At 39.5% G+C, this 24,355-nt stretch overlaps 1 protein-coding gene across 2 annotated transcripts in view; it reads right to left on the bottom strand.

Moving 5' to 3' along the window:
- Positions 1-24,355, bottom strand: part of RSU1 (Ras suppressor protein 1) — a 197,841-nt gene that overhangs the window by 83,864 nt on the left and 89,622 nt on the right. For both annotated transcript variants that reach the window (XM_026016013.2, XM_026016022.2), the window contains one exon: positions 547-679. In XM_026016013.2, coding sequence (XP_025871798.1) covers positions 547-679 — 133 coding nt within the window. The remainder of the gene's footprint in view (positions 1-546; positions 680-24,355) is intronic.

Genomic DNA, 24,355 nt, shown 5'->3' with positions numbered 1-24,355 from the left:
GGCACCCTACAAGCTGCCCTGGACCCAGGGCAAGGGCTTGAGGGATTCTGATGCTGTGATTTAAGCTAGCTGATTTCCCCTTCTCTTTTTCTGCCTTTCCTTCTCTTAGGGAGATTATCATCTTCCTAGATACAGTAAGAGCTTCTAAAGAATAGAATGATGCTTTCCTACTAGTCTCTCCTGATTCTATAAATAAACCACTTAACAATTTTGTTCATAACATTTGCTATTCTTTGCATTCCACGGAGAAAAAAAGTATGTGCTGATCTTCAAGTGTCTGATGAATTTCGTTGAATGCCATGAATATTCAACCAATTTAATACCTTAAAATTTTTCTAAACAAATTTGGCATAAATTCCCTTCGAAAATGTCAATTAATCTATAAAAAACAGAGACAATTACTACACATGGTTATTAATAAAACATTTAAAAATACTATAAGCTAACTGCCAATATGACATCATATGATAGTTTTTTTTTAAATGAGGTAATTACAAATACTATAAAATGAGAGTCTACTATTTTAGAGAATCATAGTCTACTTACTACTTGTACGTCTCAGAACGGATATATTCAAAAACATGGGACACGCCAAGCTGGAACTGGTCAGCAATTGGGGTAACCCAGGGATTATTCTCTGCTTTGAACACTTGCTTCTGGCCAGTTAAATCCAAGTTTCCTGAAATGACAGAAGGAAAGAAGAAAAGGTGAAGTTCATTTCACCCAACACAAATCAGGCCTAAGAAGTCATACCCAGTAACTATGGTACAACCTCAAGTATCTCTTGGGTCATCTGTATTGATTTTTTTAAAAATCTGTAACTTCAAGTCCTCACTGAAATGAAAGCAATGTTAGCTGAAGTACCCTGGCCCAAGAAATAAGGAAGGAAGGGAAGAGGGAAGTAAACTTGGAAGGGATTTTTGCAAATGCAGCATATGGTTTTTTTCTATGTATTTGTTACAGAGAAGAAAACAATCCAAGATAGAAAGGAATGATCATCTCAGAACATCCTGAAATTCTACTTGACAATGTACATCACCACTTGTCCATTCTGATCTAAATATAATCCAATCAAAACCACTAGTCATCAAAGTAGAACATGAGTAAAGAAGAATGCTGCCCAGGTAAAATACTATTGCATCACTCAGTATCATAGGCACATCACAGATTCAGCCCTAAATGAATCTCATTAACATGGTAATGCTAGAAACTCACATCTATAGTGTCCTTATCAGTTGAACAATTACCTTTTTTTTTTTTAAGATTTTATTTATTAATTCATGAGACACACACACACACACACACACACACACACACACTGAGAGAGAGAGAGAGAGAGAGGCAGAGACACAGGCAGAGGGAGAAGCAGGCTTCATGTAGGGAGCCCGACGCGGGACTCGATCCCAAGTCTCCAAGATCACGCCCTGGGCGGAAGGCAGTGCTGAACCACTGGGCCACCAGAGCTGCCTGACCAATTACGTTTAATAAGGACTTCTTCATCTGATTCTCGGGCAATCCCCTAAAGTCAGTAATTGACATCACTTTATAGGTGAAAAAATGGAAATATGGCAAAATTAAGTAATGTCTCCAAAATCGGAAAACTTAAGATTGGGGATGTGAACCCCAAGGCTCTCACTCCAAATCTCAGATTCTTTCTCCAATGTCTGGTGAAGTTATCAGGTTATACAACCTCAATCAACCAAGGATGAGTTAGGGAAGGTAGCATAAAAAAGCCAAGTGCCAAGTGCCACCCATTTGAATATCATGTTAGTAATCAGTTGCTTTCTTGTGTTTGCTTGGTATACTCAAAAGTGGAAGAAGCTGTGTATGAAAAGGCTTTCCAACGCACACTTGCCTATGCAAGAGACTAGGACAGTGCAGTCACGGAGCAGAGATGGATGCAGTTTACCTGGCAGGAGACTCACCAAAGGCCTTTCCCTAAAAGTCTACTGAGGAAGTCCTTTTGCAGACTTTCCCAATCTACAGGTCAATGCTATATAAACAATTATTCTTCCCAAGATACATCCAAAGTACCATGTTTGTCCTGTTTTGCAACTCTACTTGCCAATTTTGCCATAACTGATAACTCAAGATAGGGAAAACCGATTCTGGAATGGAAGTATACTACAAAGCACATAATTTCCTAGCTGATCTGAGCTTCGGAAATGCACAAATATTTTTACTGGGAAGATGATGTAATTAATATTTCTTCTTAAAACAAAATAATTGAGAGTCTCAATCTGTCTTCTTTTTGTTATATGAACTTGTAACTGTTGGGGGGGGGGGAGGAAGAGAAGACCAATATAAAAGTAATTACAACCTAATAAAATGCTTTTAAAGAAAACAGATATTACCAAATATTATGAGTGAGTAATTCATCATGATCTTTCCAAAGCTCCTTAGAATCTGTTGATGTTAAGTACAAAAATAAGCAGATAAATTTCTCTCCAAGATTATCAATATTGTCAATTTCCTCATCTTAATGGTTAAACATCATTAGTCAGATATTAAATCATTTGGTAAATTAATGGGCTTTATTTTCTAAATCATGAAAATCCCAGAGTTGCACAAATTCTCTACTAAGCTGGGTATCTTACTTCGGTGTGACCCTGTAGGCACTGGGCTATTTGGTTTTTATCTTCACTTGGGGAGGGGTTTTAGCTTTCCCAGGATAAAATTGATGTCTTGTTTAAATTTCTCCGTAATTCTTATCTTCTTTTAGGAACTCATTTGCTACACTCTAAGTCCTTGTCCTCTCTTCCATATCATTCTCTCATAATTTTTTTTCCAATTTCTACTTTTCCTAAAAATGAATTTAATGTCAGAAAAAAAAAGTCTTCCATTTAAAAATAATTCCAAACAACAATTCTGTATTTCTTAAGTGTTCTGTTCTAAATGCAGTGAATACATTGTCCACTGTTCTTAGGAAGCATGGTCATTGAGGGAAGGGCCCACATGCCAGGCAACAGAAACCGTGGTGTAACCATTCACTAAGTTGAGGCTGGACATACCAGAGGTGATCACCTCTCTTAAAGTATTCACCAATAAACAAATTATGCTTACATATCTTCCTGCCTCTAACGCCTGCCCACTGACATCAGCATGAAATCAACTACAAAAAATAAATCATGGAAAAATCTATATTCCAAAGTGGGAAAGAAAAGAAAAGAAAAGAAAAGAAAAGAAAAGAAAAGAAAAGAAAAGAAAGAGAAAGAAAGAAAGAAAGAAAGAAAGAAAGAAAGAAAGAAAGAAAGAAAGAAAGAAAAGCCATGAAAAGCATGAATTGCATAGGGAAGCAGAGCAATTCTTAAGCAAAGGGATCTACATTAGTGGCTACTCTGACCTAAAGATCTTTCCTCCCTGTTCCCCAAAATTGTTTATCCTACTGAAAAATAGTCTGAATTCCTAATGGGTACAATTCAACCTGATGAACATCTAGGACTCCCCATCATTTATACATTTCCACGAGTTAACTCAAGTGGATTGCTTTCCTTTTAACATTTGGTTCAGACTGGGATCACAGGGATACTATACTGCGTGGAAGAAGAGTGGGAGAAGGAGAGGAGGCAACAAGAAGTACAGAGCACTTTTCACTGTGCTGTATTTTCAGGGCCCTGGGGTCACTGTGAGAACACCCTGACCAGGGTAAGGCTCTAGGAAGGACGGCCTGCCCCTCCAGGCAATCCTCAGCTATTCCAAATTTGCTCAGGGATGAATGATGTCCATGGGATGGTTAAGAGAAAGAGGACTACCTTCCTGGGGTGTATCAGGGTGGAAGGAAGCTCCCTTCCACCAACATCCAAACGTTGCCCCAAGAATCAAAAGCAGAGGTATACTCCGAGGAAAGCACATTAGAATGGATCATCTTTGAACCTGAGGTCTGGGTACATATTTCTGTGGGAAAGAAGTGCCTACTTCCTACCACCTACAATGTACATACCCACTTGGGAATGTACATGGCCTCTTGTTAACTTATTAACAGCCTCTCACGAAGCCTGCAGCCTTCTCAGAGGTAATCCTCTGAAAATCACGTACTAAAGTTCTTCGCTCCCTGACTGCCACACATGGAAGACAGAGCTAGGGGAATAATGCCAAGAAAGGTCAGCCGTGTTCTCTGGGCCCTTTTGTCTGAAGCCTCTAACCCCTCGGAGATCTGTCAATCCCTAGCAATGTCTCTATTTAAGCACTGTCAATGGAGACAGAAGAGGCAGAGGGGACTGCTAACGACGTCTGCTAAGTAAGAGACCTGGATCCGGCTAGATACATACCCTTCGAGGAAAAGGAGTGTGAAAGTCGGTGTACACACAAAGGACCATGGGACAGATCTTCACGAGCATTTCCATTGCTCTCACTTCACACTCACCTGTGCATTCTAGCTAAAGGGGGAGGGGGCAGGGGACAGGGTTGCCCTCGCCCAGCACCGTCTGTTTATTTTGGTACAGAGCAAAGCCAGTCGATCGGGTTCCCAGGTCTTCACAGGGCTACCAGGACTGGGAGGCCAGTAGAGAAGAGCGATCCAGGTTCCCTGGGGGGGGGGGGGGGGGGGGGACCCCCCCCCCCCAAACGATAGCTCTGTGGTCAACACCGTGCTTTCTTTGTAACAAAGAACTGTGAAAACCATGTGTAACGTCCGTGGCCAGCCTTAAAGCTGGCAGCTCTTTGCAGGTGACGGAGATGGAAATCGCACAAGCCAAGCCGGGCACTGACTCTTCAGAGTGATAACCAGGCTTGGCGGAATAGAACATGCTTCTTTTGTTTTTGCACCTAATGTCACCGGCGGAGAATACAGTCCTTCTTGCCTGGCTGCGGCGGCTGCCTCCCGGCTGGCGATTTGTCTCCGGCCCGGGATGCAGCAGTTTCAGAAGGGGGTTAATATAATTAGAGTAAAGCTGGGCCATTATACTGTGTGAAAAGATGACACCCGTCTCATCTTGGCCCAGCAACAAGTTACCCTTGCCTCAGCAGAGCTCATCTGTCAGCTGTCGGAGGTAGGTTCCCTCTCCAGTAATAACATGCAGGAAGCATCTCACCCCGCTGTCAGGATGCAATCCCCCGAACTGCCGCACGCTTCGGTGCGTCTAGTTAGGTGCCCTCACCCGGCTCCTTTATTAGAAGCCTGAGCGGCGCTCCGGTGGTGTTCTAACAAGGAGCAGGCAGCAGGATTAAGCGCTGTGACAAAGAGGATCTAATAAGCTAGAAAGTGGTGCATCTACAGACACGCTGGCTGGCTCCCAGACATAGATTCACGCTGCTCCCTCTTCAGTGGGAAGGCCCAGGCCACAGGGGAAGCCAGCCAGCGCCGTGATTAGCGGTGACCCCCTGACCGATGTGGCTATGAAGATCATATATCACTCAGGGCCGCATTCTGCAATTGCAAATTGGATTTTCCATTTTATTACCTGCAAAAAGGACCACATATGCTTCTTTCCAGAGCCTCTAGTACGGTAAGCTTTGCCGTGCGACCGTAATTTTGTAAACACTAAATCACGCAAAAACAATTGTCCTTGCTGGTTATAAATGGGATGGAAGGCAATAGGCAATTGCGGCTCCATTAATAAACATGGTCATTTTCACTTATGGAAATCGGTTATTTTCATAATCGCCTTGTTAAGGATTCTTCCTGAGTACTCCAAATCCTGAAACATGTGGCCAGTAAACATTATTTATCATATATTAAGCAATCCAAAGGATCTGGGCAAATTTTTCACGTCATCAAAGCAGCATTCCCTCCCTTCATAATTCCAAAATACCACAGAGTGCTTTTTAAATTAATGCACTCTCAAAGCCAGGAGCTCACTCACAGAAATCTAAGGCCATGGTCTAACAAGGTAAAACTAGCAAACCATGTGTAAAACTAGTACACATCATTAGTGTACTAGATTTGCCCAAATGCAGGTAACTGATTTGCTCTGGAAGGGGTCTAGATGGGACATTATGACAGCTGAAATATCACCTCTGCTCCTCAGTGAGTGCATACACAGAAGCGAACCACAAATGACTCCAACACAAAATAGAAGCTACATTTAGGCCGCTCCATACATAAAGAGATATTCTACACATAAATCTCTGTAATTCTTATTACTAGATATCACACAGCTAATTGCAGAAGTACATGATTACAGTTAACAAACTGAAGATAGAAGGTTCCTCCTACATTCACACTTCTTTAGCCAAACACTTTACTGAGTAGAAAATGATCATAAGGATAACATAATGCTTATTATGTTGTTACAGTAAATGTTTGTAGTAATGAAACACTGGAAACAAGCAGAATGTTTACCAACAGGTGAGCAGAATAATATATGTTCTAGCCTTACAATGTTCAAAATGAATGGAATAGATTTACTTGCATGCATTCACCTAGAAAGAGGTCTATGCTGTAATAATAAAATTAAGAGTATTCTAAATTTGCTATGATTTAATTTTTTGAAAAAACAAAAACAAAAAAAATCCCATGTATATGCCTGAGTAAATGTTTATGTGAAAAAAAAAAAAAAAAAGAAGAGGGCACATACATCAAATTGTTAATGTGGGTTTCCCCTAAGAGAGATGGTTAAGGCAGGACAGGAATCTGAACCAGCAGAGCAAAGGGTAAACTATTTATTTTCTCTCCCAAGAATTCCATGTGCTTACAAATATGGGTTATTATAATTAAAAAATAATAAAGTGCACTAAAAGGAAATGCCAAAAACCAATTCAAAATACATGAAGCATATGAATTAGCACAAACGAAAGCATCTTATTTAAAACAGCATCATCCTATTGCAGCAAACACCATGCTTTATAGATGGTCTATAAAGCCCTAACTGGATTGAGAATCTAGGTCTGAAGCTGTTTCTCTTTCGTGCATCATCAATGCAATCAGAGTAAGCTGAGATGTCTCATGACAGCCCTCAAATTTATTCTGTGGGGAATTTGAGGCCACCCTGTCATTCTGGCAATTGTCTGCTTAGCCTTTCTGGCAACATATTTTTAAAATAGGCATTCTGTTCATTTAATATACCCAACGCATTGCTGCTTTATGATACACACTTAAATAAACAGTTGCTCTTCTGATCTAGTCCAGGGAAGAGTACAATTTAAATAAAAAAATAAAAATAATATCCTGACAAATGGCTCCAACAAAAGTGGCATCTGATTTATGTGTATGCCTGTCTTAAAGGGTTCAGAAGCCCTGTTTTTACCAATGAAGAAAAATAGCGTTAATGCAGGTTTCTCTCTGATGCTTTTCTTGGTTATTTGATATCTGTGTTCCAGGGTCAGATGGAAAAAAGGGTCACTCAGGCACTTGTAAATACGAGCACCCAACAAAAGAGCAGTGGCAGCCCCAATGCACACCCATAGTTGCTTCAATCTTGCAAGTCTCCATTGGATGTTAAATAAAAAAAAATTCATGTTTTAAACATGCTGTTCATGTAGGATTTCCTAATCATTCTTTCAAATGGGAGGTGTTCTCATTTTTGCTTGCCAGATTTTCCTTTTATTATGTAATGTTATCAAGTGTAGACAAAAGCCCAGAGGATCTGGCCAGAAGACCCAGCTCCTGATCCCAAGTAACATTCATCAACTTTGTGACCGCGACACTCTGGGTAAATCTTTGTGCTTTGTTTTTCCGAGCTTTGGTTTCCTTGGCTGCCCAGTGGGGATAATAGTACCAATTGATCAGACTCTGGAGAGCACCAGAATGTGTATAAAATGGTTCTATAAACTGGATATCACTATATAAATATAAAATATTCTTCTCATTATTATTAAGTGAAACCTGCAAAGGAGTAAGAATATGTACTTGAAAACAATTTGCCTCAAACAGGTTTGCTCATGGAATTTGTAACCTCCCCAAACTGAATGTGTAGTAAGTCAGTATTATTTATATGGTGACACTCTTATGAGGGAGAGGCCCTGTTCATAAGCTTCTCAAATGTCTGGAATCAAAAGGAGGGTTAAGATAAACTTTAGGAACACTGATTTACTTTCCTGGAAGACTGAAAGATTCCTACACAGCTGCAGTCTGAGGCACCCTCCTGGCATCAGTTCCCAGAGTGCACGAGGACATTCACAGTCCTCCTGATGCTCAAGCCTCCCAAATACCGTCATTCAGGACATCCTTATGACCACCATCGAGGCTAGAAATGTCAGCACGAAGGGGGCTTGAGCTCCCTCTGGAGACTCCAGAAGTCACTGGTTTAATGCAACATAAACTAAATTGTATGTTCAGTAAGTTTCAGTGCCATAACTTTTTATTGGATTGATAAAGGTATCAAAAAAGCTGTTTAAGAGGAACGTATACAGAATGGCCATGGTATTGCTAAAAATTTTTTTTTTCCAGCTAGTTTAGCATTTACTTAACATTCTAAGGTTCCTTCAACAATTCCCTCACTAGCAAGATTGAGGATTAATAATAGCATTTCCTACTTGATTTGTGATACTACAGACAGAAACAATTTGTTGTTCTCTTCTTTAAGGCCCTCTACTTCCAGATTACACCCTAAAGCTCAAAGTACATGAGCTTACCATCACATCCACGTTGCCCAATTATTTTTGTTCTATAGTACACCTTTAGAAGAGCTGCAGCTCCCTTTAAATGAAACTTATGAAGTCTTTAAGAAGTAAGGGGCAGGCTGTTTAAGAAGAGTAAACTTCAGAAATTAACACTCTTAACACATAAGAGACGAAATCTAAGACCGTATCTCCAGTTCATGCTTATGAACACAAAAGTGTAAGTAAATGCAAAGACAAGAAAGACATCAAATCATATCCCGTTCACTTGAAGTTTGCAAACATCCTCCTATCAAATTGGTATATATTCAAAAGACTGTAATTCCCAGGGTTAGCCAAGGTTTGAGGATTAGATACCTCTCTACATGGCTGGTCTGAGTAGAAAATGGCACCTCTTTACAGAAAGGTAATTTGATAATACATATTAAGAGCTATAAAAATGTTCATACTGTTTGACCCAGTAATTCCATCCTACTAATAAATTTATGCTAAGGAAATGATCACAGATATCCCCAGTGATTTATGAATACAAAATTTTCAATTCGGTGTTGCTTATGTTCCTCCTCAACATCTGGAAACAACTCAAATGTCTAAGGGGTTGCTTAATAAATTATAAGCTCTCATATTATGTGGCCATATGATTAAAAATGTTTTCAAGTAAAATTTAATGACATGGAGTAATAGTTATGACTTAATATTGAGCTGAACACAATAGGCTATAAAACTCATAGTATGGCATGTTTTTTTAAAAAGCGTAAGTATTTACATGTATACACAGGAAAAAGACTAGAAAAAATACAGTTAAGTACATACACACAAGAAAAGAGAAAAGACAGGAGGGAAATATGCTCAGAATTCTAACAGTAGTCACTTCTGAATGGTAGTATCAAAAAAGTTACCCTTTTCTGTGTTTCTCACTTGAGAAACACAGAAGCAGTGGTTCTCAAACTTGAGTGTATATACAATTCCCTGGAGGCCTTGTTAAAACGTACAGAATTTTTGTAAGATTTAGCAAGACTTGGGGGACACAAAAAACAACAGGTTGTTGATGAGGATATGGAGAAAAAGGAATCCTTGTGCACTGTTGGTGGGGATGCAAACTGGTACAGGCACTCTGGAAAATAGTATGGAGGTTCCTTAAAAAGTTAAAAATAGAACTACTCTATGATCTTGTAATCACACTACTGGGTTATTTACCCAAAGACTACTAAAACACTAATTTCAAAAGATATATCCACCCCTATGTTGTTGTTTTTTAAATTTTTATTTATTTATGATAGTCACAGAGAGAGAGAGAGAGAGAGAGAGAGAAAGAGAGAGAGAGAGAGAGGCAGAGACATAGGCGGAGGGAGAAGCAGGCTCCATGCACCGGGAGCCCGATCAAAATTCGATCCCGGGTCAATTCGATCCCGGGTCGATTCGATCCCGGGTCCCCAGGATCGCGCCCTGGGCCAAAGGCAGGCGCCAAACCCCTGCGCCACCCAGGGATCCCCACCCCTATGTTTATTACAGTATTTATAATAGCTAAAATATAGAAGCAGCCCAAGCGTCCACCAAGAGATGAATGGATAAAAAAGATGTGGCGTGTGTATGTGTGTGTGTGTGTGTGAGAGAGAGAGAGAGAGAGAGGTGTGTGTGTGTGCGTGTGTGTATAATGGAATATTACTCAGGCATAAAAAAGAATGAAATCTTGCCATTTGTGCCAACATGGATGGAGCTAGAGAGTATAAATAAAATAAGTCAGTCAGAAAAAAGCAAATACTATATGATTTCACTCATGTGGAATTTAAGAAACAAAACAAAGAAAAACAGAGACTAACCAAAAAGCCAACTCTTAACCATAGAGAACAAACAGATGGTTACTGGAGGGGAAGTAGGCGGGGGATGGGTGAAGGGGATTAAGAATACATGCATCAAGGTGAGCTCTGAGTAACATACAGAATTGCTGAATCACTATGTTGTACACCTGTAACTAATATAACACTGTATGTTAACTAGACTGAATTAAAATGAAAAACAAAGTAGGTTAAAGCTATATAAAAAATAAATAAATATTTAGGAAGACTTGGGTAAGGCCCAAGAGTTCCCATTTCTAACCAGATTTTAGGGGTAGATGATGCTTCTGGTGCAGAGATCACACTTCAAAAAATCAGTTTATTTATAACCATAATCTTAGTAATAACTCTATTAATGCATAGGTATACCAAATCATCATGTTGTACGCTTTAAATATATACAGTTATATCTGTCAATTATTCCCCAATAAGTTAAAAAAACTGATCAAAGGTTTTTCTTAATAGGTTTTTAAAATTTTAAATAAAGCAGAAAAAAAATTAAATCCTGAGTACTGAAATCTGTTGAACTTTTAGATATTATTACTAAGTTTATTAAAGATATAAAAAAAAACTCCACCAGTGAATGCTTACCATTATCATCTTTGTCAATGTAATTATAATCGCTATTATTTACCAAGCATTTAGAACATACCAGACACCAGACATTGCCTCAAGAACTCTGCCTACATTACCTTAAGCACTCACTACAATCTTGCATAGAAAGTATTATTTTCTCATTTTAAAAAAGCAAAAACTAACAGGGAGGTTAGGGGCACACAACTAGTATAAGGCAGAGCTGGGATTCAAAGGCCAATTTATCTGGTTCTTGCAAAGCCCTTGGTCTTTCCAAGACAGGATGCACATCTCCTCCTACTGCAAAAACATACTAAGTGAGGCAGTGTTGGAATAGTTAGTAACCTGACAAGGTTTAAAAAGCTCGGGGGGGGGGGGGGGGCACATACAGAAATACACCCCCTCACCTCCCTCACTGGTCCAGAATTCTATCATCAGAAACATTATCTTAAGGGTTGAAAGCCTGGTTGCCTCCAGGTATTTTCTTTTTCCACACAAACACTGGCAGAGAATGCCTCAGGCTGATACGCTTTCATTAAGATGACAGAGTGATCACTTTTAACAGGCAGCCTTAATATAGACATGCACTTCCCTAATTCACCCTTTTCAACACCTGTAAAGGTACTCTGAGGTTGCACGTGTTAAAAATATTCTAACATTACTAGAACCTGATCAAGATCTAGATGCAAGTATAACTCAGGAACTCATTAAGAGAAGTTGGCAGACTGTGAGGGTCTGTGCGGATGGAGTCTTAAACATATCTAGATTTCTATCAAATTTTATTTTCAAAATTATGTGAAGAGAGGAAATGACTTCTTAGATAACTCTATAGGAGATAAAGGCCAAACAAACATAAACTGATTCAATCAGTGAATATGATCCCACCTTCTTAACAATAATAAATTAATCCTAATGACCCTCTCAAATAGCAGCAACTTGACTTTTTAATGGCTGACCTCAAAAATGGTTGCTAAAAAGTATGGCCATTTTCAGCCAAAGGGACTAATACTGAAGTTTAAGTGTCATTGTAATATATTACCAAGTACTTGCTCATATGGAAGTATGAAGCGAAATTAATTTTATTTTTTTATTTATATATAAATACCCTTGAATCCAATTTTATTAAAGGTTAAGTAAGGGATCAATCTACTACACAGAACCTAAACTTAAGTTATATGTAAAAATGGCTTGTTTCAGCTTTGCTCCTCACTCTAGAGCTTACATTTTTATTACTTCGGTGCCATGTGTTACACTCTCTGCAGAGGCTATAGATGGTAAGAGTGCAGATATTATGTCATATAAAATATGTACAAAGATAATTAAGAATCGTGAGTGACACAAATGCTAAATCTACATGAAAAACTGCACAACTATAATTTAATTTCCAGTGAATTCAAAATTACACTAAAAGTAAAACGCCAAATGTTTTTTAGGTAATGTTTTAACAACCGATTTTAATGAGTTTTGATGAATTTACCTTCACTTATTTTCGAGTTTAACAATAATGGCTCAGAACCAAGATACAATGCAAAGAAAACCACAACTATCTTAAAGCAGGATTTCCATGTGTATAAATATGCATGTGCATGTACACACCCACATACACACTCACCCTACCCTAGGACTTGAGAAATAAAAGCAAAAATGACATCCTATAACAGAAAAACCATAGTCGTGGGAAAAAATTTCAAACATCTGGTAAGTTCCTACTTTTATAGGTAACTATACTGTTTTTCGGTGTAAACGATACAAGGCAAATAAACATCTCAAACTCAAACAAGAGGACTTTACTTTCTGGTGCTAATCTAGAGTCAAGCAGAGCCCAAAGAGAGAAGCGGATAAATACATTTAAAAATCTTAACAATAATGGGGTGCCCGGGTGGCTCAGTCGGTTAAACGTCTGCCTTTGCGAAGCTCAGGTCATGATTTCAGGGTGCTGGGATCAAGCCCCAACCCACTCAGGGTCTGGCTCCCTGCTCAGTAGGGAGGCTGCTTATCAACCTCTTCCTCTCTTTCCCTCTCCACCTCCCCCGCCCCCCCCCCCCAGCTTTGTAATCTCTCACTGTCAGATAAATAAAATCTTTTGAAAAAATTCACAATAAGGCTTAAGAAACGTGAAAGTGAAATAACCACAGCTCATGGTAAAAAAAAACAATAACAAAAAAAAAAAGTCTACCTTACTCCCCAAGGATCTACTTAGACAATTTACCATTCCTAACATAAGAAAAAAAAGTATTGACTATAAATAACAGAGAGAAAACAGAGATCCACCACAACTTGGGATTTGGGTGAGGATGATTGCATCATGAATTTGTTTCCAGTATTTTTGGAAAGCCAACTGTCTTGGGTTAAAAATATGAAATACTGTCACAGTTAACAAACAATAAAAAAGGAAAGTACTAGGATACTCTACTCAAGGGAAAAAACAATCAACAAACACAAATACAAAATTGTTTTCAATGTGTGAAGGTGTTTCAGAGACTCAATTTATTAACCAAAAAACAGAGCTCAAATTAGCCAAGTTCTGGCTTGGCTCCAGGCATTGGCACTTTGAAACAAGTCTTCTGACTGCTACTAGTTTACACGGCATGGTCAATCTCAAAATTACAGCTTGCTACCATCAAATATCAGACTACCCTGATATTCCTTAACCATTATCATCATAAAAACGGTTATCAGAAAAAAGAGAACTAGAATTAATGTTATTTTCAACGACAAGAGCTGTTTAAAAAAACAAAATGACAACTGAAAGTTGTAAACTATCTACTTGAGACCTTTTATAAACTATTTGCATTTATTATTTTATTTAATCTTTAAAACCTGGATATCTAAAAGAGGTGCTCACAAGGAAAAAACTTTTGCTTGGTAGTTAATGTGACATCAGCAAATACAAGCAAACGGGGCCCAAGGCTTCATCAAGAGCCGGGCCCTGTATTCAATAGTGCAAATTTAAAATTGTAAATGCTCAAGTCTAGGATAAACAAAGTAGGCTCCACACAGTGGTCAGAAGAGTGGCTTCAACTTTTAAACACCTGTACCCTAAAAATGCTATCGTGCAAATTCATTCACAGGCGTCCAGACTCCCCTTGCATCAACAATGTGTGACTTACTGGATGACCACGGCCAAACGTGGCGTGGCCTTTCTCCTACACCGACCAACATGCCTTCTCCCTAGGCCTCTTGACAAAATGGAACTCATTCAATGTCACCTCTTCAGACAAGTCTGTACTTCTCCACAGAAATCTGATCCTTGTGATTTTGGTCTACCAGAAAGCCTATTTGTTTTGTAGTATTTATTATATTTTAGAATTTTGTTTGCTTGTTTTTTTCCTTTGGTCTGTTTCTCCAACTTCACTGTAAGTTCCATGGACACAGAAGCTGTTATGAACAGTCTCACTCTGTGTGGTGCCTGGCTCCGCTTGTAGCAGCGGCTGCTGTGTCTGTAACTCCCATCACGTAACCAAACTAGAATTATAACCAAAATGTTTCCTTTTCAGCATCCCTCCCTATGAAATAGGATGGGGATTTTGTCTTACACATTTTTCTTTTCCTGGTGTCTTATGAATGACGGTGATATACTTCTCAAGTAGGATGAGATGTGGTCCCCTAAGGGTGCCTTTCACATGACTTGGGAGAAAAGTTTTAAAGGCAATAACACACTTGATGGTCTACACCTCATCCCAGCCCACCACAGACTGTGATGTGTGCCTTCTGCTGCCCTATTTGGTGGTGGTGACCAACACTGCTGATGTCAGTGAGCTGGGCAGGGAAAAAGACTGCCCAGGAAGTGGAAGGTAAAGACTCAACAGCATCGCAGCAAGCCCCCAAAGGTGTGTCCAATCGGTGGACTATTACCAGTGTTTACAATCAGCGTGCACAATTTGAGCTCACCCCAACAGAGAGAAAACAACATGTATGGCCTAAGTGACAATTTGAAAATGAGGAAAACACTTTTTGTAGTTATGTACAACTGACTAGGCTGGATGCCTTCTGTACACGATCTCGAAGGCACTTGAAAAAGGTGAAGGGGCCTCCCAGTTAAGGAAAATGAGGTTTGGAGACACTTCTGTCATTTCCTGAAGGCCACAGAGCCAGCAAATGGCAGCAATGAGATTCACGCCAAGCTTTGCTCCTTACATGCCATGGTGAGTTGTCAGAAAGGACCAGTTTGTCTGTTTGCTTATTCTTGCCCATTTTCCTTCTTTCCTCTCTCTTCCCTTTTCAAAAAAAAAAAAAAAAAAACAAAACAAAAAAGACAGTGACAATGGCAAACATGCTCTGAAGTGTGCTGGGGTCAGCATAAAACGGCTGACTACGCCTAAAACAGCACATAACCATGACTGTGATATAAAACAGATATAAAATACTCAGACAGCAAGTAAATATATGTATTTCAGAAATACACCTACAAATACAAATCCTAAATACAAATCAAACAGAAATGCACAGATTCACTGACTACAGACAATAGCTGAATTACATAAATGATCTTGATTTTACAACACAAAACAATTTGTACAATATCAATGAGAACATTTAGGGAATGAAAAAGTCCTAGGAATTTTACAGTTAATTCAGGTTCGGCAGAAAACTCCCATTACTTCTTGCTAAACATTTTCTCATAGTACTGGAGTTTCTCCTATTATTAGGTCTACTATGCCAAAAATAAATTACTCCAAGGAGCACAATTCTCTTTCATGTGCCTAACATGTGCACACACACAACTTCAGATATCACATAGGTTTTCAGAAGTTATTTTATATGGCACTGCAGTAGTTTGCTAGGGCTGCCGTCTAAAATACCACAGACTAGGTGCCTTAAGCAACATCAAATTATCTTCTCACCAGCCTAGAGGCTGGAAGTCTAAGATCAAGCTGTTGGCGGATTTGGCTTTTCCTGAGGCCTCACTCCTCAGCTTACAGACGACTGCCTTCTCACTCACCATGAGCTCACATTGGTCTTTGTCCTGTGGAAGTACAGCCCTGCTGTCTCTGCGTGTGCAGCCCTGCTGTCTCTCTTCTTACAGACACCAGTCAAACTGGATTAGAGCTCATCCTAAGGTTGGGTGTCAGGGCTCTGCACATGAATCTCAGTGTAAGGAGAGTAGAAGAGTGTGGACCAGTGCTGCCTGTAACACCCACTCTTCATTCTCCTGATAGTCAAGTAACTAGAGCTGCACAAAGTCTGCTCCACATACCTGATTTTGATTAATCAAAGTACTTGTCCATAAACAAACACTTGTTTAGTATAGTTTTTGTCACAAAGAAGAAACTGGCACCAAGGGGCTTGTAGTCTAGTGGTTCCAATGAATAAATATAACAAGGAGATAATCAGAAAACAACAGGCACTAGATACAGAGTAGACATGGAGGCAGAGATCAGGAACAAGTCTGGATCTTAGTGGAGTCTTCAGATAAGGCGGGAAATCATCAGAGGCAAAGAGCCAAAACCACAATTACAGGGAAGAAAGGGAGCCTTGTATGGAGACAGGCAAGGGGCACTGGACCATCAGGAGCCCTATCAGTCATGCTGTGGAGCTTGGGCTTTATCTGCACGTGTATAAAACAATGAAAGGGTTAAAGCAGGAAAGCCATAGCTCAGACCTCCAGAGACTGCACAGATGAGTCACTCCGTGCAAGACAATCAACAGTCTTTGCCACAAAGGCACTTTGGTATGTGGCAGTGAGCCCCCAGCAACTGCCCAAGCAATGTTCCAGGCGAACCTGTTACTAATGATAGTTGAATGACTTATAAAATGTTCTTTATTAATTAGGCTACATTCAAGACCAACTCTTTAATGTCAACACGTTCATACACTTGGGTGAGAAATGGGCAGAGAACAGCCAGTGTACCAATAACTGCAATAGAAGAACAATATTCTGGCAATCCTCATCCCTTTCCATGTATTTCCAGCCAAATCCCAGATACACTTACTAAAAAGCCTTTGAGCAAGTCACGTACACTCTTTGTATCCCTGCTGCATCCGTCCTCTGAAAGATGAGGAAAGTAAGTATTCACCTCTCAGGGTTACGAAGGGATTAGAATGGGTAACAGATGTAAAGCTTTCAGAACAGTATCTGGCACACAGCAAGTACAACAGAAATATACTCTATCACTACCACAGTGATTACTACTACTCTGTTAAATAAGAAAGACAGAAGAGGAGAACTTCTGATTTAGAAAATTGATTTGAAAAAGCTTAAGAACTGATACCCAGGCTTTTCTATGGCAAACACATGGAGAGTGGTCATCACCGACTTCAACACGATTCAGGAAGAGACGAGCATGGTTTCAAGCATGGCCAATGTGATGGACCCGTGGGACCACAAAGTGCAAATAGAACATCAGGTATATGGTCTGGATTCTCAGGAGAGACAACAAGCTAGTTTGAGATCATGAAGGTGGAACTCATAAGTAAAACAATTCCCAATTAAAGTTAAGTATCTTCAAGAAACAGGCCCATCTAACATTTTAGAAGAGTCAAATAGACAATACTCCAGAAAGCAGAGGTTAGAAAAAAAAAAAAAATCAAGCTTTCTGAAGAGCATACTACTTATATATAATTCAAACCACTATATATATTCATATAAAATACTCTGTAACTTATATTAATTGACACAATTTGAGCTGGGGGAGTCAAATGTGTGGCATTCTGATTTCATTATTCTTACTGGCATTTTTTTAAAAAAATATTTCATTTATTTATTCATGATAGAGAGAGAGAGAGACAGACAGAGGGAGAAGCAGGCTCCATGCAGGGAGCCCAATGTGGGACTCAATCCAGGGACTCCAGGATCACACCCTGGGCGGAAGGCAGACAGTCAACCGCTGAGCCACCCAGGCGTCCCCTTACTGGCATTTTTTAACTATGGGTACCATTTGGTAGATCAGAAAAAGAAGAATATAACCAGACATGAAGGTTAAATTTCTCTTTAATTATACAATAGCCAGTATTTTTTCATCCTTTTGAAGAAAATACCTCCTCAAAAATGTTGCTGCCACTTTAAATCTTTAAACTATGTACATTTTTCAAAGAAGTGCCGCTCCTTTGTAAAAGTTATGGTTCTATCTTCAGGGGGCTGCCATGTTGGTACCAAATTACACACAGCAGAACAAAAAGCGCCTCACTACAGTTCAGTGAAGCAGAGGAGCAGGAGCTCCAATGGCACTTTTCAGATGCTATTTGATGATGAATGATAATATTAAGCTCCTACTTGAAGGCAGCCTACAATAATTCTCCATTCCCTGATATTAAAAACCTGTAAAGGAACATAAAGCTGGCCTCATGCTATAATTTACCCCCACTGGTTAAAGCACTCTTCTGAGATAACCAGCCTCAACTAATGTAGGTCATGAAAGAGACAGGTTGGCAAGAGGCTGGACCTGGAATGGTGGAGGCTCAATGCAAGGCAGGTAAGGAAGAAGACCAATGGAGATGGCACCCAAAGGGCACTGTTTTCCCATACTGGTCAATCTGAATGATCAGCCATGGATTTTAAACATACTTATTCAAATCTAAGGTAACTTAGGAGCCATCCAGTTAACTGGGATGGTGGAAAAGCATTTTTCTGTATTCCCCTTTCTTAAAATCCATTGGGAGGAAGGAGAGGATGAGCTCTTACATGAAACAAGTAAAACATCACCGCCTCCTATCAGAAATTATGATGAACAGTAGCTGAATTCTGGGAGATTTCAACCAAAGTGAGAGGGAATGTTGGTAGCTGACACAGAGCTCCTCAGCATTCAAGCATGATAGAGATTACGGTAACAGACCTAAATGCCCCATCAAATGGCCCTTTTGTTTGAAGTGCTGATACTTAAGTGTGAGGGTCTGCTAGACAAATGGGGGGGAAGTGAATATTCCCAGAATAACCCTGTTCCATAGCAAGCAGCACAAGAGGAACTGATGGGTGATGTGCAAACAAGCATCTCCACTCCCTGAGAGGGGGAAGGGGCAGAAAGGAGGGAGAGGAGGCACTCTGAGAGCCTCTGATTCCACTCTTGACCCCCAAAGGGCAAGGTCTAAAAAGTGGGAGAGATTTTGCTTTAAGCAAATACACATCTCAGAGAAACAGGACTGATGCATGAATAAATCACATGGGAGTAACAAAAATGAATGAAATCCAGCCAAATGCAACAATACAGATGAACCTCAAAACACAATGTCAAATGAAAGAAGCCAGAGTACATACTAAGTAGTTCTCTTTATATAAAATTCAAAACCAGCAAAACTAAATAATAGTATTAGAAGTTAAGATAAGACAGTTGTTACCTTGGGGCAAAAAGGAGGCCAAGGGGGACTTCTAAGATGCTGTGGGTTTTCTATTACTTGACCTGTGTAGTTGATGCTTAAAATTATACAGAATGATAATCCACTAAGCTATAAGCTTATGCCATATGGACTTTTATCTATGTATATTATGCTTTTATAAATATAGTGAAGAAAGAAGGAGAGAGAAAATAAATAAGTAATCCTAAAGCTAGCCTAAAAGAAAAGACAAGTCCCTCACTATGAAAAAATCAAACTGCCTTCTGAGGTCTCCCTAGTAACATTCAATGTCAAAAGACAATGCCTACAGAATTCTAGGAAAAGAAAAGGTTACTCAAGGTTTTTATACCCAGACAAATAAATTATTTATCAAATAATGAAGGGCAGGTATTTGCAAGTATGCAAGAAGTCAGGACATAAACCAGCCTCTCTAAAAGACAACCACCTAATCATTAAATCTAGCCAATTAGTAACAAATCAAAAACTATCAACTCTGGGGCGGCCCCAGTGGTTTAGTGGTTTAGCGCCGCCTTCAGCCCAGGGTGTGATCCTGGAGGCTCAAGATGAGTCCCACGTCAGGCTCCCTGCATGGAGTCTGCTTCTCTCTCTGCCTGTGTCTCTGCCTCCCTCTCTCTGTATCTCTCATGAATAAATAAATAAAATCTTACAAAAAAAAAAAAAAAGCCATCAACCCATTTTGAAACATAGTTTTTAAAAAGATAGTTACATATATTTATATGTAAAACGCTGAAGTGTATCCATATGTATAGCTTGACATCTATGTATAAGAGGCCTCAATGCTACCTGTAATTTTTATTTTTACTTAGAGTGATCTTTTAGGAATTAATACCTTGATATTCTTGGTCAATTAGTACAACTTTAATAATTTCTTCATTTGATTTTCCTTTCTTTTTTTTTTTTAATTTTTATTTATTCATGATAGTCACACAGAGAGAGAGAGAGAGGCAGAGACACAGGCAGAGGGAGAAGCAGGCTCCATGCCCTGGGAGCCCGACGTGGGATTCAATCCCGGGTCTCCAGGATTGCGCCCTGGGCCAAAGGCAGGCGCCAAACTGCTGCGCCACCCAGGGATCCCTGATTTTCCTTTCTTAAATAAAATTTAACATTTTAAAAACATTGTTTGTTTGTTTTTTGTTTTTTTTTTTATCTGGGTGGCTCGGTCTGTTAAGCATTCAACTCTCTATTTCAGCTCAGGTCATCATTTCAGGGTTGTGAGATCAAGCCCCACATCAGTCTCCACAATGGATGTGGGAGCCTGCTTGGGATTCTCTCCCTCCCTCTGCCCCTCCCCCAAGTTTTTTACTTATAAATATATTGCCTTTATATCTCTTGACATATCCTCCTGTCCACATCAACAGACTTCTCTCAAGTGATGGTCACTGAAACGTAATAGTTAAGTTGCTGAGATTCTGAGTGGATTTATTTTTTTTTACCCCTTTGAATGTTTTAGTTATTTAAAATAATGAATATAAATTACTACATAATAGCAATACAGTGTATTATTTTCCAAATTGAATTAGCTGGTACCAAAAAATGAGGTCTCTTCATTTTGTCCTTGACTATCCCTACCCTCACCAAAGAAAGAAAAAGTAAAAAAAGCCCAAAATTTAATGTACCTAAAAACCAGACCTCATTATCTATGATCTCTATCTACTAGACCAAGTGAGCCTTGAGGTTCACGCGAGATCTTATTTTAATGACAAAATATGATTCCACGCGAGGAAAGAAACTGTCTAGGATTCGACTGTTTTACAAATAGCGGACATATTCTGATGGCTAAATCTAATTTCTTGTGTTCAAAACCATCACGCTGAACTCCAGAACATTTTCCCTAATAACTTACCTGGAGTTAATGAGGGAAGAGTTTCAAGCAACTAATTACTGCATATCCCTCCCAACACAGGCTGCCAGTTGGCGGCGTGTCTACAGAGAAGCCCACCACTGAAGGAGCATGTTGCCACCCTCACCCATGCAGTGACAGCAGTTTCTGACTTTAGGTCAACTCACCTGGGAGGCAAGAGTGAAGATGCTGCGCCTGGCTGCATCTTTTGTAATAATTATGTGGAGGAGATATGCGGAATGGAGACAAATGGATACAAATCCTACCAAAGCACCCAATTCAATTTTTACATTAAACAAAAACACAGGCTACCCTGTCTGAGATAAATAAATGTTTCTGGTACATTCACAATCACCGTGAAGACCAATTAAAGTTCAAACATAAGCTAGCAAGAAGTTTAGAAATCCTTTTCCTTAAACACAGCAGATGGCTGTTCAACTGTGGATTACAGTTATAAACATCTAAGTATTACTAATCGTGCAAGGTAATAATAGGGCTGGAATTTCAAAGTTCACATCTTTCAAAAGACATGGTATGTCTAACTCAGGCCACTGTTTCTGGCACAAGTTTCAGGAGACTCTTCAGGAGAATGTTTTTGCATTTTTCACTCCAGAAACATACTGTGAACCAGGCCCTGAAATTTCCAGGGGTGAAATGTGTAAACATTAACAGTAAAGTGATAAAATAAGAAAAATTTAAAAACAGTACTGAAGACACCTCTAGCCAAACAGCATCGTGCTAATGACTTCTACTTTTAGATGACAAGTCGTGCTATTTAAACAACCAAATCTCGCTGCAGACATCCTTCAGGAACAGGTACCAAGGCAACCACGCTGATGCCAGGCTGTGGGGGGCTGTGGGGGGCTGTGGGGAACCGGGGGAGGAAAAGCGCCTCAATATACTGATAACGATCCAGAACACCGCCGCAAACTTGAAAAATTAACTGAGGAAAAACTAAAAACTGGACCTAATTCAACATCCATCTGGCATCTCTGAAAAAGAAATAACTTAGGACTCCCTGTCTTTAAAAACTTTGGTATTTCAAAACTGCAAATAAGGAAGATTCATGTCTTCTGAATGAGATTATTTTAAAGACATTTTGTGGTTGACATTTTAGTGCTATTTCTGGACATGCCATCTTTGGTTGATTACTCAGGTATGGAATATTAAGCTAGTGTCCTGTAACTTACTCCTCTCAGAGCGGCTAGAAGCATGACATTGCTGCTGTCAAAATACGTCATGAAACACTCCTATTTCAAAATAGTTTTGTGTTAGAAACTATTAGTCATAATACCAATACATAGAATGAGTGAAGCAGGCAATACAAACTTCATTTCTATTCAATATGAATAATGAAAATCAAGCTGTACATGCACCTACACCCATCATCAAAAACGCAGACTCAAATCTCAGTGGAATTAGGATCCTGAAGTCAAGAGATATCACACAGACCAGCCAGTTTACAAGATTCTGGAAGATGCGAGGTGGGCCCACCAAGAAGGGGGTTAAAAAGAAATGATATGCACAATTGTAGTTGTATTATGAAGCTCACATGTACAACAATTACTATGTGTGATAGGGAACAATGGTCCTCCAAATATCTTCATGTCCCAATCCCCAGAACTTGTGAATGTCAGTTTATATAGCAAAAAGGATTTTGCAGATGTGATTAAGAATTGGAAAATTGGAAAATGGGAAGCCCCCCTCACCCCCACCCCACCCCCCACCCCCGCCGTGGGCCTGATATCATTACAGTGGTCCTGCTATGAGGAATGAGGAAGCAACCAATGGGAGGACCACAGAGCAAAAAATGCAGCAAACACTACAGCTGAAAAAGGCAAGGAACTGGATTCTCCCACTGAGCTTTCTGAAGGAACCAGCTCTGCTGACACCTTGATTTTAGGTCCGTGAAATTGATTTCAGATGTCTGACCTCCAGAACCGTTAGAAAATAAATTGGTATTGTTTCAAGGCAATAAATTTGTGGCAATCTGCTACTGCGCCAACAGGAAACAAATACACTGTGAAAAAATATTCCGGGTGCTTAACTACATTAGCTCTTCCAGCTATTCACAGCATCACTTTTTAAAAAATGCCTCAACAGACGATTCATAAGATGTCTACAAAAATTGTTGCCTCCCTGTCACCCAAAGTGAGAGTAATAGAAGACATTTTTACCTTGACACGGAAAATTTGCAAATTAAATGCATTTGCATTCTTACAGAAGCTATAAAACAATATTAGCAAAAGTATAAAAACAAAACTGCACTTCCTATCAGGCCCCGAATATGGGCATTCTTCTCTGTTAAGCCCATTAACCTCCATGCCATTGCTATGATACTGGCTGTCTTCTGTGTATGGTAGGAAGTTTCAGTTAACGAGGAAGAAAAATTATTGGACAATCCCAAGCTCCTGGCTACTTCAACTGGGGAAGGCAGAGCAGGGCACAGGAGGCTGGAAAACCAGTGAAGAACCAGCTGTTTGTCAGTTATGTGTTCACTGCTCTCTCCCCTACTCATCATGGTCATGAAGGAATAAACAGGTGACATATATGACATCACCAACGCAAAGACACTATGACTCTGAGGCTATCAAGTCAGGACTTTAGGTTAGGGAGGAGTCTCTTATAATTTTTTTAATGGAATTTTAAAGATAGCTTGCAAAAACAGTTTACAATAACCCCCTCTGTGACAGTGCCCTTACTTCCTTCGCACAGTGACCCTGGGCTCACTCTTGTGACTTGCTTTGTACAATGGGACATTAGCAAATATAAACCAAGCTGAGACTTGGCAAGTGCTTGGCTGCCAGCCTGCCAGCCCCCAAATATGTAAGTGAGAGCATCCTCAACCACCAACCCCCAGCTGACTCTGAATGCATGAGAAAATCAAGGAAATACCAGCTGACAGTCTAGACCAAGAGAAGTAGGAGCAAATAAAATGGCTTTGTCTTAATCCACTAGGTTTTGTGGCACTTTGTTGGGCAGAGAAAGCTAACTTGATAATAGTTAATAAAGCTAAACAAATACATTGTAGAAATTTTGAAGAATTAAAAAAAAGGACTAGAAAAATAAAAACCTAGAGTCCCAATATACAAAGATCTTAGTCAAAAACTTTTTGATTAATTTCATTTTAATGTAGCTATGTAAACATTTCTCTATAATTAGAATCACACTGTAGATTCAACCTTACGGTGTGCTGTTGTTAGCATTTCCCATGTCATTTTATTATTCCATAATCTACCAGCATTTATTTAACCATTCTTTTCTCGTTGGACTTTAAGGTGGCTTCAAAATTTTCACTATAAATACTGCGGCAACACACACA

Source organism: Vulpes vulpes, chromosome 2 (assembly GCF_048418805.1).
Source record: "Vulpes vulpes isolate BD-2025 chromosome 2, VulVul3, whole genome shotgun sequence".
Taxonomy (NCBI): domain Eukaryota; kingdom Metazoa; phylum Chordata; class Mammalia; order Carnivora; family Canidae; genus Vulpes; species Vulpes vulpes.
The sequence above is the reverse complement of the archived record's forward strand: the minus strand, read 5'-3'. Positions and strand labels throughout refer to the sequence as shown.